The sequence below is a fragment of the Daktulosphaira vitifoliae genome, unplaced genomic scaffold, assembly GCF_025091365.1.
Source record: "Daktulosphaira vitifoliae isolate Bord-2020 unplaced genomic scaffold, ASM2509136v1 Scaffold_1, whole genome shotgun sequence".
Lineage (NCBI taxonomy): Eukaryota > Metazoa > Arthropoda > Insecta > Hemiptera > Phylloxeridae > Daktulosphaira > Daktulosphaira vitifoliae.
In genome coordinates, this window is record NW_026099572.1 from 20,582,447 (window position 1) to 20,596,487 (window position 14,041).

The following is a 14,041-nucleotide window of genomic DNA, read 5'->3' on the forward strand; positions in this document are numbered from 1 at the left end:
AAAAGATGCACGCCGTCATTATGGTGTTAATGGGATTTATGGTGTTAACTGCACTGGAACAAAATGCTAATACTCCATTCGTAGTATAATTGATAAGCTGTATTTTAGCTTTTGGTTATTTAAGAGAAAAAAATTGCAAAATATTTTAAAAAGTCAACAGTAGAAATGAAAACGTCTGCATAGGCGCAAATTAAATTACTTTCAAATATTAAAGTTATTTTCTCCTTAAAATCAGTAAAATTTGCATTGTTTTAGAAATATTTTTAGGAGAGGGAAATTTGTTGTTTAACAAATTTACCTCCAAAATAATTGCTCAATTTGTGTCTACGCATATGTATTTTGCTTATATAAGTAAAAAGTACCAATTATTCAATAAGTAATATGCAAAAGTATACAATAAAAAATTACAGATTTATATTTATCGTTACACGAAACAAATTATTTTTTAACGGGATCTTTTATATTTGTACAAAAATGTATAGAAATGGTAGAAGTCCTCAGCTCTAGTTATTATATTTGTTTTTGTCACCATTTTTAGCACTTACTGCATGGTTATATTTTACAATTAGCACATAGTCCTTTTTATTGATTAATTACCCTTGTCGTTATCTTTTTTTATTTAATCGCCCTATGTCTCTGTGCATATTGTGTGTACAATAGTTTTTACGATTCGGTGCACTACCTTGTTCGTAAAATATTCCTTCGCATGTGATTCTATTATATACAATACAGAGTCAAGTGCTCAAAAAACTAAATTAATTCCTTTATTTTTGGCTACATATACATATTTTACTTATAAGAAAACTTCTTGCTTAAGTGTTGATAAAAATTATTAGACTTTACCACAAAAAAAAAATAAAAATACTTACCTTTCTTTTATTAATATATATATATATATATATATATATAAATATTTCCAACCATGACTACTAAAATATAATGATATATAAAATCTAAGAAATTTTTAATAAAAGTTAGTTTTTATACCTATTTACACAATTTAACTGACTCATTTCTTTATATTAAATTTTAATGCAAATGTTTAAAGATTTCTAGTATGAATAAGCGAACAGCTTAACAACATAAAGCGTTTTGAAAATATGCTATTGTCTTTATAGTTAAATTATCTACAAGGTCATAGATCATTTACTCTTTTCATAAAAACAAAAATATAAATTTTTACTTTCATAAAATGTTTTTATAAATAAATCTCATTACGTATCTAAAATTAACTGTTTAAACATTCAGGAATAAAATTTTTAATATCTTATCATCAAAAATTTTGATTACATTAAAAAAAAACATAATTTATAAATAATTTTTTTCTAGATCCACCTAGTGGTTGGTATTCACTATAATTTAAAGATCACTTAACTGTTTTAAATATAACATATACGGCTTATTTAAAGCATAAAACATTGGTACCCGATTAAAGTATTTTTCTTTATTAAAAAATATATTTTTTATTAATAATACTCTAGTTTTCATTTTATTTAAAAATCCCAAAACAAATGATCAAAGGGCGCCAATTAACTTTATAATGAATGATTTATTTTTGTTTATTTAATTTTGTATAAACCATTTAAGATTACCGCAAGGCATGACTTTTCTTTTAATTAAGTTAAAACATAATATAATAACTTTGGATTATTTGTCATATAAAATAAATTGAACTACTGTCAAAAAAAAAACTACATAGAATAATAATTTTTTCATGTCTTTGATTATCCATTGAATTTTATTTAATCGATATCGTTTTAAATTGTTTGGAGATATAATATATAAATAAAGAAAATTTTGTAATATTTAAATTGAACTAATCATTTTAAATAAGAAATTTTAATGTTAAAATTAAAAATAAAATGTTATTAACTGTAACCATAGTAAAGTTATGACGAAAGTTGCACACGCTCCGAGCGTAACATTAAAAATAGCACAGAAATAAAAAATTAGGAAAATATTTTAACAATATGGAAAATCTTTTTATCTAATAAATATCAAACAAAGTAATGTATTATTAAAATTAAATTATTTATACTTTCAAAACTAAAAAGCCATTTTATTTTATTTTTTTAAAAATATGGTCTTACTGAAACTGTCGTCGATCTACAATATGTCCCACTATGCTATTACATCTTTAATAATTTTTAAACCAGAAAATACTTTTATTTTTTATTTTTTCAATAATTTTTTAATTTTTTTTTTCGGATAATGTTAAGAGCATGTTTTTAATAATTTTTCATATAAGATAAAAAGTTTAGGATAAGTACTTATCATGTTATTAATATTTCTATACAATCATAATATATGTAACGCCAGTTGGTACAATTCGTACTGTTGTATACGCTGCCCTCCAACTATATACTTATGATTCGATAAGTATTTATCTTCATATAAGTATTTTACTTTATATATGAACTTTTGAATTTGAGTTTTACAATATTAAAAAAAAAAGTTAATAATTATGTCATTATTTTTCAAATCGATAGGCCATTATATAATAATTCAATAAATACTAAAATATTCTATTTGACACCATTTTGAGTTGATGTAACCGGTATAAATGCGAAAAAACTTGATAAATTAAAAAAATTACATAAAAAAAATACATTTATAATTAAAAATATTTAATATTTTTTAATTTGGAAAAAAATTAAAATATAAATCTAATTAGTTTTAGAATTAGAATTCTATGGTATAGTTTATATAAATTTTAAATAATTAATTATAGCGAAAAAATAACAATGAAAAAATAATCATAATCGAGGTCATATTCAAAATAAAATATTTGGAATCAACGTTAAAAATATAATATTGAAAACAAAGATGATAAAAATTTTGTCAAGCTGTGTAATCATTATAAAAGTTATAAAAAGTTTCAACTCTAAGTTTAAGCTTATTTGTAGTTGACTTTTTAATCTTTTTAAATTATTACTTTAAAAAACTTGAATTACGAGTATTACTCAAGTTACAATACTTGTGTATCTTTCATAATAATTTTTCATCCTTTTATTTTCACATTTTTTTCTTTGTTATCTCCTCTGATTATTACATCTACTCATGTAACTGAGACGAGTTTCATAAAATGAAGGTAATTCAATTTTAAATCAAACGGTCCAACTATAGTTTTGTAATTTCTATTTAATAAAAATAATTTCGTTATAAATTTGTATATATTATGAATCACGGATGATAGAGACATTAGATTTATTTTTATTAAAGGGTAACAATGTAAATGTACAATAATATCTATTACGAAAACAATTATTATAATATATCAGATCGTTATGAAAATATTTGAGTATAATGTTAATTTTTAATTTAAAAGAATGGTTTATGCAATAATCCGGGTGATAAGTAAAATTTTTAATTCGTTACAAACTGCAAATTGACTAGAAATTTAAAAGGAAGCATTGGGTGCACGTGAGTCGGAATACATTAGATAAAATATTATTATAAGGTGATAAAAGTTTATTTAAGTGTTAAAACATGTGAATTCAATGTATTAAAGAGCTTTTTTTTTTTGATAATTGCTAAGGAAATAATGAGAAAATAAGTAAAATGACGGGTTTTCAGAGAACGGCATAATCTGGTAACTCGGGTTTTACATTTCCTAATTGAGGTCTTTTAAATTGAATTTCATGTGAAATCAGTGAAAAGTGATTTTCATATTTTTATATGGCACTCGGAGAAAAAATGATTTTATAAATTAGTTATTTGATAGTTTTATTATGTTTTTTTTAGAGTTTTAATCAATCATGCTCAAAAACTATATGATAGATTAAAACATTTAAATTCATAAATATTTCGTTTCTTTTTTGGTGCCTCAATGTATGAGCATTATTTTTGTGCTCGAATTTAGTAAAGTGGCTTAACCATGTAAAATACAGTACGATTATTTTGAAAAACGTTGGAGATTTTACTTAACTTTATATTTAAAATCCAAGTCAATACTGTCAAATCATGTGTTTACCGAAGAGACTACAAGCCAAATCCTTTTGGTGCATTGTGACTGATGGGGTTACTCCAATGGATTTGAAATACCTCAACGGGAATACACAAGGTTAGAGAAAAAGCAGGCGACGTAATGTGGATGGATGGCGTTGATAAATGAACTTCAGGGCTGTTTGTTCGAGCAAGCAACACACACACACACACACACAAATACTCTTCCTTCTTTTACTTGAGCCATATACACTTTCATGAATAAACGAGCATCGCAAGTAACTTCTACAACACTTCCCTCTCTTCCTGTGTGATTGTACTTAACTTGTATGCCTATGCGTGTATGTGCGCTCGCGCGCAAGTGTTTAAACCGTTACTCTTTTGAAAAGGATTAGCTAAGACACAACACTGCTCCGATCGGATTACTTACGAGACAGTGATCGTGTATATACATATACACGTTTACATGTCTATTGGTGTTAGTGTATATATATATGATTATGAACAACGTATACATAGACAAACAAAGAAGAATAGCGGAAGATCTTATCCACTCAACGGATTCAACTAACCGTCAGTATCAAATAATTATCTTGTGATAATCGTGTCAGTGTAAAGATATAATTAATTTTATTACTTTTAATCGTACATCGACTTTTTACCATTATAATAGTGCATATTTGTACTCATATACTAAAATTATAAAAATCTGTACTAAACAATGTAAATAGTTTTTTCAATTTTTACGCAGTAAATATATAGTAACCAAAGATGTTCGTCATAAGGTGCGTTTATTAATAGTTAAAAATTAAACTAGTATTTAAAATTTAAGTTTCATGAAAACTAACAAGACAATTATAAGAAAGTACAGAGTATTAAATAAAATCACTTGTAAGACTATAAAATTTCATTAAAAACTTAATGTGTATTCAAATGTTTCATTCTTTTTAATATATAATTTAAATTATTTTTTTTACTGAATAAATCGCATTGTTTTAGTTGATAATGATAAATATTGGCAAAAATTACATTAAAAATGTTTTGATAATATGTTACTGTTCTTATTAAAGCTCGTATAACATCAATCAAAAAAATATTTATTGAGTATAGGTAATAGGATCGAATCATAAACACCGACTAAAGAGTTTTTAGATTTTTATATCGAATAAACTTTTTAAAAAATGTTTTTATCACCCCAAGAGATGTCCTTAAGTAATGTGTCTCGAAGTTTTTATTAAAGTTGGCCACTTTTCTCATTTACGACAGTTTTGGTAAATTATTTTACAGACCACTATAATATAATAGTATTATGACACAGTTTTTATATTATAAACACAAGAACTAAAATAAAGTGAAGTTCACAAAAAAAGTTTCTTCCTAAAAAAAATTATCCACATTTAATGGAAAAGTTTTGATTATCTGGAAAAATTATCATTTGAATGCAATTTAATTGTGTCATCCACTTTTTAGTTAAATTTTATCAAATTTTTATAATACTTTTAATGTACCTCAAATATTATACACGTACTAAAATAACTTTTATATGTAAGACTTTTAAAAACCTGTTAATTAAATCAAAAATAGTCACACTATCAATTAAATTACAAAAGTGAAACTTTTTTAAATTTTTCATTCTGAATTTGTTAAATTAATTAATTAAATTAATATTGTCTTGTTAAATATATACAACAAAAATAGATATATTTTTAATGTATCTTGTTGAAAACTATACACGCTGAATTTTTACTGATATGGTGTAGGCAAAAGCGTAAAATGAATCTTGGGCTTAAAATAGAGCATTATTAAATCCCAGTCGAATGATTAATTGTAGTGGGTCAACCATAATAGGATACGACCAGTTTCTAAGCTCAGTAATCCTTTTTATTATTACACATAGGTTTTTGGCAAAATGAGATATATATATATATATATTGTACTTTATCAATTTAATCAATAAAGCGGGTAGATAGCAAACATAAAGGCTCTGTAAATATTTGATATTGTTATTGGCAAAATATACAAACTTTAAACAATAACCATAACAGAATCTGAAACGTTCTAATTAAATGCCAAGAAATAGAATGTATTGAACCTATTTTCCTTTATACTATTCACATGGGATTTGGAAATTAATTAAGCTATTAAATTATTAGGTTAAGATTTCAAAATTATATAAGATATAATTAATACTACATAATCAATCGAAATTTTTATAAAAATTTATTACTATTCCAATAATAGTGTTACTAAAATATATACCATCAATACATAGTATAACATAAATGTTTTATTTAAAGTTTACTAATTAGGATTTTGTCTGGTCTTAGTAAAAATAAATTTTATGAAAATATAATTGATTATTATATGAATCAATAATTAAAAGCAAAAAAGTATCCGAAATTACAAAAATAACAAATTCTTGCAATCTAATAAAATGAAAAGCATTTTAATTACGAGCTATTTAAAATAATTATCCCATACAATAACTCTTATATTATCTTAAAATTAATTTTCATCAACATACCATGATGATACAACATTAATTAATTAATATGTAAAGTAAACATAGAACAAGTTAAGAGGAATTTTATTTAATATTGTTACAAATGAAAAATAAAAACTATTTTGATAAATACTTATAAAGAATATTTATCTATAGTTTTTACTTTAAAGAACAAAACAACTAAAAAGCTCTCTAACAGTGGTTAGTATTTTGTTGATTTATATTAACTGTCCAAGACAAAATGGTTTGAAATATTTGCTTGTTATTTAAGTAGTATATAACAAATGAACAATTTAAAGATTCCTTAAAGATGATTTATAAAATAAAATAAATAAATATCCAAGCTCTATAAATCGTATCTTTAAAGTAGGTTAAATGTAAGTAAAATGACAAAACAAAAATTTTGAAAAGTTTTTCTCGGCGATCATGTTTATACGTAAAAAATCAAAGCAAATGTATTTCCAATTCAATAGTTTTAAATAAATATTATATAATTTTTTTAGAGATATTTATACATCTTCTTTTTATGGCTATTACATCTGTTGTTGAAAAATAAATTATACATTTTAAAAAATTCAAATTTTACAATGAGAAGTTTCACTGTATGTATCAAAAATTCCTCAATAAATTGAAGTATAATCTCTAAAATAAAAGTACTTAATCTTATTTTGAATCAAACCTAAAATATTTTTTGAATGTAGTGTTTTCTTGCTTTGTACCAAAAATTAACGACATTAAAATTGAACTTTATCCTTATCGAACGAAAAATTATTATTATTATTTATTAATTAATTTACATAATATTTTAAAAATTGATCAGAATTAGTTATAACCTAATAATGGGTGCTATTAATAAAAGAGTCATGAATTCCTACTTCTCCCATTTCAAAAGACTTAATTTCTTAAGCCTTCTTTTGTTAATCTATTGGTTATAATATGTTTTTAAAATAAGGGAAAAAAGATTGGTGGTTTTTTATTAAAATTTTAATCAGCTATTTTTAAATGATAATCAGTGACAATTAGTAAGTTAATATTATTATTATTATATGGTGTAGCTAAAGCGTGGATTTTTTAATCGATTTTATAAATAAAAATCTATGATTAACTCTTCTTTTAATATTTGCTTGAAAATACTATACTATACAGATCTTATAGATTGTAATCAATGGTAATATCTAATCTTCAACGTTTTACATACACTTAAAAATGTTTATACGAAGAACTACTTATAATATAATATGAAAATCTACATAATGAGTAAATACTTAAGAAAGTGATTTTATCATTTTAACAGAGTTCAATTTATTTGTTTCTTCTATTGACACACCTTTAGTACATATTATTCCACAAGCTCTCACTCACGAGGAAAACTTTCTTAATAGGGTAATATTTTTGTTTAGAACGATGTTTGTATATTTTGTAAAAATATTCATAATATGCAGTTGATCTAAAAAAAAGAAAAATAGTTTTGTGGCCAATAATAATAAATGCCTATTATATTTTATTGCAAAAATAAATATCAAAAATTTTAAATTATGCCTCAAATCCTTCACCCCAAAAATTTCCATAAATATATATATCCAAAGATAAATGATCAATTTTCCTTGCTTTAACAATGAGCAATGATTTTTTATTTCTGTATGACCATAGAACTATATATCTAATTATCAGTAGTTAACGAAAGAAAACTAGTTCACTTATTACTTTGCAAAATATGCTAAACTATTTAACTATTTATCACTATGATATATTGTCTACTAAGTACTTATATTAAAGTTAACTAATAATCATGAAACTCTACATATTCAATTATATTAGTTATAGTTAAGTAATAGTGAGGTAATAGTCAAGTAATCAAATTTTGATTACTTGAATATATTAAATTAATTGATGTTTACACAAAACAATTGCTATATAGTGACTAAGAGAACTTTCTGTTATTTCAGGAGAAAACCCAGCAGCTATGCAGCATGGTCATGGCCGAAGTCTAAATATGCTGAGTTGTCCGTCCATTTGGATCCTTATACCGTCCTTAGTGATGTTTATAAATTTCAACACATATTAGCTTTTAGTTAATGCCTACATTTCATGTAGGAAAATATTTAATCAAATGTATAGTACGTGTACCTACCATTATTGAATAATTTGTTTTTTTAATAAAATAATGTATTATATCATAAATACGGTAAAATATGTTAAGTCAAAACCATGTCTTGTTAAATATTTTAATATAAAGAAAATATAGTGATGTAACGTGTGAAAAGTAATCATGTATAAATATTTAGGTGAAATTTCAAAAATCTAAGTATACGACTTTTCAAAGAAATAATAACGTTTATCAAATTGTTTTATCAGTAAAATAATGATGCATTTCTATTTTATGTAAACAATGGTGTATTTAAGTTAAACGAATTTTTTATTCCAAGAATATTATATTAAGCTCTCATGTTACACTTTCATCACAGTAAAAAATAAAAAATATATATTCATTGTAAATACAAACAATGTAAATACAAATATTTAATATTAATTAATTATGATTTTTTAGATTTTATTAAATCGTTTAAAGTTTTAATTTTACCCAAGTAATTCTACCTTAATTATAATTATTATTCGTGAATAGCCATTTAAAAGCCTTTGACTATTAAGGGGTACTCTAGTTTTATTAGATCCCTTGTCGGAGACTGAATATATTTTTATTTTTAACAAGTACTGAATTTATTTATTTACAACAGCGATATAACAAACTTCATTAAAATAATATTTCTTTCTACTATAATTATAATTATTACTTTATTATAATATTTGTGGTACTACGTCAAATTTTGTGCGACTTATGATATTTAACAACGTTAGAAACTGCGATCATTTACATCGTTATGGTTAGGTATTGTAGTTTCTACGGCATAGATCTTTTAAATTAAATATTTTAGATAAACAGCGATTCTATTTAAAGAAAAAAATATCTTTTTTATATAGATAATAAAATTCACAATATTCAATTATTTTAAAAATGTCAGTCGTTTTATATTAAAATTATTAATTTTCATAATTATATTATTTTTAGTAGATCAATCCTTTTATATTCATTAATAGAACTGTACATATTTCGATCTCACTTTCATTAAGTCAGCAGTTTATAAATAAATGAACAATTTTTAATATAGCGTTAAAATTGTGTTTCTTATTAATTTTACAACAAGAAAATATTGTTTTTTATGTTCTATAAATTCAAAGGTAACATGTAGTAAGTATAACATCGTATAATTTCATTTTTTCTTATATAAAATTTCAAGTAGAATTTATAAAAAAATAATTTAAGAATAGTTAAAAATTATATGATTAATTCAGGTATAAGTGGACCGAACCATATTTATATACAAATAAAAAATCATATTTTGCATGCACAATTCATTGAGTAATTCCAAACATTATATGTTCTGCGATTTTCTACAAGATTATTATAGTTAAATTTATTTCTTCTTTTTAAACCCCGTTTAAGTCAATATATATCAGTAAGTCTTTTATTTTTTTTTTTTTTGTGATTTTGCCGAACTATCAAAAAAGATTATAAATGATATTGTATTCGAACTTAATAAAAAAAAACCTAGTGTAGTGAATACTTTAATAGAAACAAATATCTTATTTAACTTAATGTGCAAACATTAAATGTTATATATTAATTATATAAGTTCCACTCGTGATTTTTAAAATAATATTATGAATTTTAAATACTTTTAAAAATCGTTCAATTACTCATTCATTATTTGTTGAAAACAAAAGTCTTTTGGTACAACACCAAGTTCTAAGATGTATTTGTAATTACCAACAAATTATAATTTATGTTTGTCGCCAATCATGAAAATTCATAAATTTTTACGAGATGTATGAATATTTGTATTACTTTTTTTTACTATATAATTATTAAGTTAATATTTTTAGTTATGTGTTAAAAATTTATTTATAAAATTGTATATACATTATTTATTTGTTGGTAATTACCAACAAATAATTATAATTAAATTATTTGTGATTGTTTTAAATTTGTAAATATAAAAATAAATTAAGCATAAATAATAAAGTTTAATCAATGACCTTTTATTTTAAGAATAATATATAATAGATAATTAAAATTAAAACAAAAAATATTACCCTGATCACATTTAAAAATCTGTCATCCTATAGGGGTGGCTTGAATGAATAAAAGGTTTTCCAAGCTGAAAAAAGAATTCATATATACTTGAGTAAGGCCAAAAAATGTATAGTGATAAATTTAGCAGCACTCGCTTTTCATATTCATTCATTAGTTTATATTTTTAATAATTTCTAAAATACTGGTCTAAAAGTTGTTATCGATCAGTCATTTTCTTAATAACATTATTTTCTATTTTATAAGCTAATTAATTATATGTCTTGTAATTTGGAAAATAAAATTTAAATCCTTATAAGTGCAATCTACCATATTGTTTAGCAATTTATAAAGAAATTATGATATTTACCCAACCATTTGCATAAATCTCATTTGAAGTGTTTGCATATCAGCACCTACGCCATACCTACTCAGCTTTTCATCGAAGCTAAAATTCACAAAATATATTATTTTAAGAGATATTGAGTGGCTGTTGTTTAAAGAATCATCTTGCATTTGCTCGTATATTCATTTTATAGACGTTTAACAAATTAAAATTATTACAATTTAACTAGAATTTAAATTTTATTTTTAAAGTGCAGCCTTTCTATATAATATTTATATGTAATAATTAAAAAACCAAATTATTAGGGTAATTCATTCATATGCTGAATAATGATAGCTAATAAAATATATAGTTACTTTCAAGGATATTCATGCAGCATAATACTAATCACATGACCGCAGTATTCATGCGTACCAATGAGTCTTACAAAAATTTAAAATATCTTATAAAAATGTACACTATTACTTAAGATTATTTTAATAATCTACTTCATTTAAATTTTAAACTATGTACTCATTATGAATCTTTGATTATTCATTATATCTTATAGCTAAATAATACTAGGAGTTTCAGTTTAAAAATCATAAAGTTCATTTATTTAATATAGAAATGTATAAGGCTCGAAATTTCGATAATATTTAAACATTTTAAATTATAAAACTTATAGAATTGATTAATTTTTTAACTAATAAAATTTTTATAATTTTCATTCTACACGAAATAACAAGTATTAATTTTGATACGCTAATATATAGCCATAACAGATATATTTTTATGGTGTTTTTGATCATATGAAATGGACAATCTTACGAAGAAGATCGAAAACTTATTCTAGCATTGATTGATCGTCCTATAAACTAACTATTGTTCACCTTACACATCACATTCTCCGATCAATTTACATTTCTTTTGCTTTACATCATGTCTGAATTTCCTAAAGAAAGAATCCTCACCTCGATGACAGTTGATTATTTTTGGAAACCGATTACACCATTTGTTTTATCCATCAAATTATTTATAGTCTAAAATAAATTTCGTTATACTATTATGATTTACACCACTCATTAGCCCCCGTAACGATAAAACTTGATATTGTTTTTTTTTTGTTAAACTTAGTATTGGCATTATTCGATGAGTATATTTTTAATATAGTCAACAATATAGTGTACTTAACTCCTTACTTATCTGCTGGACAAATTCGTAGGGTAGATCGAGCCGTTCACCTAATAACAATGTTGTCACCATAAAAGTCACTCTACACAAAAATCGTTAAGATTCTGATGAATGATTAACAGTTAGTTCAAAGGGTAAGTTTAAAAAACAACCTACCAATCCAGTTTCTATTAAACTACAGTACTTTTTAGATAATCGAGTGCTATTACTATTATCTAACTATAATTAAGGTTTATACCTACGTTCTGTGTCCATGTTTGTACCACGCGGAGCCAATGTCGTATATCACCTAAATCTTATCATTTGTCAAGCCATCACTCACATTCTCATGTTCATCGCCCCTTTATAGAACATTTATGGTTCAGTTATTTTATGATTTTTTATTTAATTCTTCACTGTTTTATGCCTTTAGTATTTAATGCCCCTATTCTTAACTTTAAGACTTAAGATAATCGTTGAAAACCCTTTAACCTTTTATTTGTTATGCAATTATTGTTTTCGCGTCATTCGTTGGATGTACGGTTAACCGGCATCCACCAAGGTTTAACCTTCTCCTCTAGTGATCGTAAACAGGCGAGATGGCAATCTAGTGCGGTACACAACTAGCCATTCGCTACCTCATACAAAACACATTTAGATAGCAAACGTCCGGTCGAGTGATATTAGAAGATAAAAATGCTAAATAAATACTTTACAACTGACTTTAAGCGCACTATTTATGTCAATTAAAAAAAAATTTACCGTAGATGTAACTTTATGACTGCATAATATCAGCACATTGATAAAATATCGTAATGTGAGAACTCTAAAATAGAAAATTAAAAGATGACTACAGTATTAACTTAAAACAAGATACTAAATTGAGGAACGAATTCATAATTTCCTGATAATGATAAACAATAGAGTTTTGATAACTATACACATATCTTTTATTTTATATATTATGGTTATAAAAAAATGGTGCCGCTCCTTAATTTCATAAAAGATTTGCCTGAGTAGATGGTACCCATTCAGCCCCTCCCTAAATATGTCTCTGAAAGTCGGCTTGGCGCTGAATGTTATAAATGGTTTTATGCCCTCCTGTGGATTTAAAATAGTAACTTTTTATAAAAAATAATTTTTTCAACATAACTTTTGAAAATGTTACGGAAATAATGCGTCCTTTAAACATGTACCAAATTAAAGCTTATGTCATGTACTATAAAATAAAAAAAAAACTTGTCCCGATTTTTTATCTTCAGCATGCAAACGGCTACCGTAGTTAAAAAAATTGTATTTTTTTTTTTAAATTTTCGATTTTAAATTTTCAACTTTAAAATGCTACAACCTATCGAAAAATGTATGTATCAGCACTTTTTTTTTCTAAATACATTATAAGTATATTTTTTATTTGACAAACTTTTGATTAAAATTGGACAATTTTCCCTTATATATGGGGCGTTCAAAACTTGAAACATTGTATTAAAAATAGAACTTTTTCAACTTAACTTTTGAAAATGTTCAGGAAATATTCACAGTTTTATTTAATCTTAAATTAAAGCTTATATTATATACTTTCCTATTAAAAAAAAACACTTCGAAATATACATTTTCTTCTTGATGAGAATAGCTACCGTATTCAAAAATATGCTATTTTTGTGTTAAAATTCTGGATTTTGTATTTTATTTTAAGATATTTTACAAAAGGAATACACTGACTTTCATGAATATTATTTAATTTAATTGACAACGAATAAAATTCATAAGACATAAGAAATTAAACTTTATAAATATATGTCAAATTAAAGCTTACAATAAATACTATAAGATCAAAAAAGAAAATTTGTCCCGATACGTTTTCTTCTATAGAAAAATGGCCGTCGAATTTAACTAAAAAAGAATATTTTTATATAAAAATCAATGTTTAACATGAAATATTTTAATACTTAAAACTGCAATTACTTTT

General features: G+C 23.8%; 1 protein-coding gene across 1 annotated transcript in view; it reads left to right on the forward strand.

Annotated features, from left to right (window-relative positions):
- The window catches only part of LOC126893599 (hemicentin-2-like), a 125,197-nt gene extending 116,595 nt beyond the window's left edge, over positions 1–8,602 (forward strand). Inside the window, exon 7 of the mRNA XM_050663964.1 lies at positions 8,395–8,602. Coding sequence (XP_050519921.1) covers positions 8,395–8,513 — 119 coding nt within the window. The 3' untranslated portion in view covers positions 8,514–8,602. The remainder of the gene's footprint in view (positions 1–8,394) is intronic.
- Positions 8,603–14,041: the final 5,439 nt, after the last annotated feature.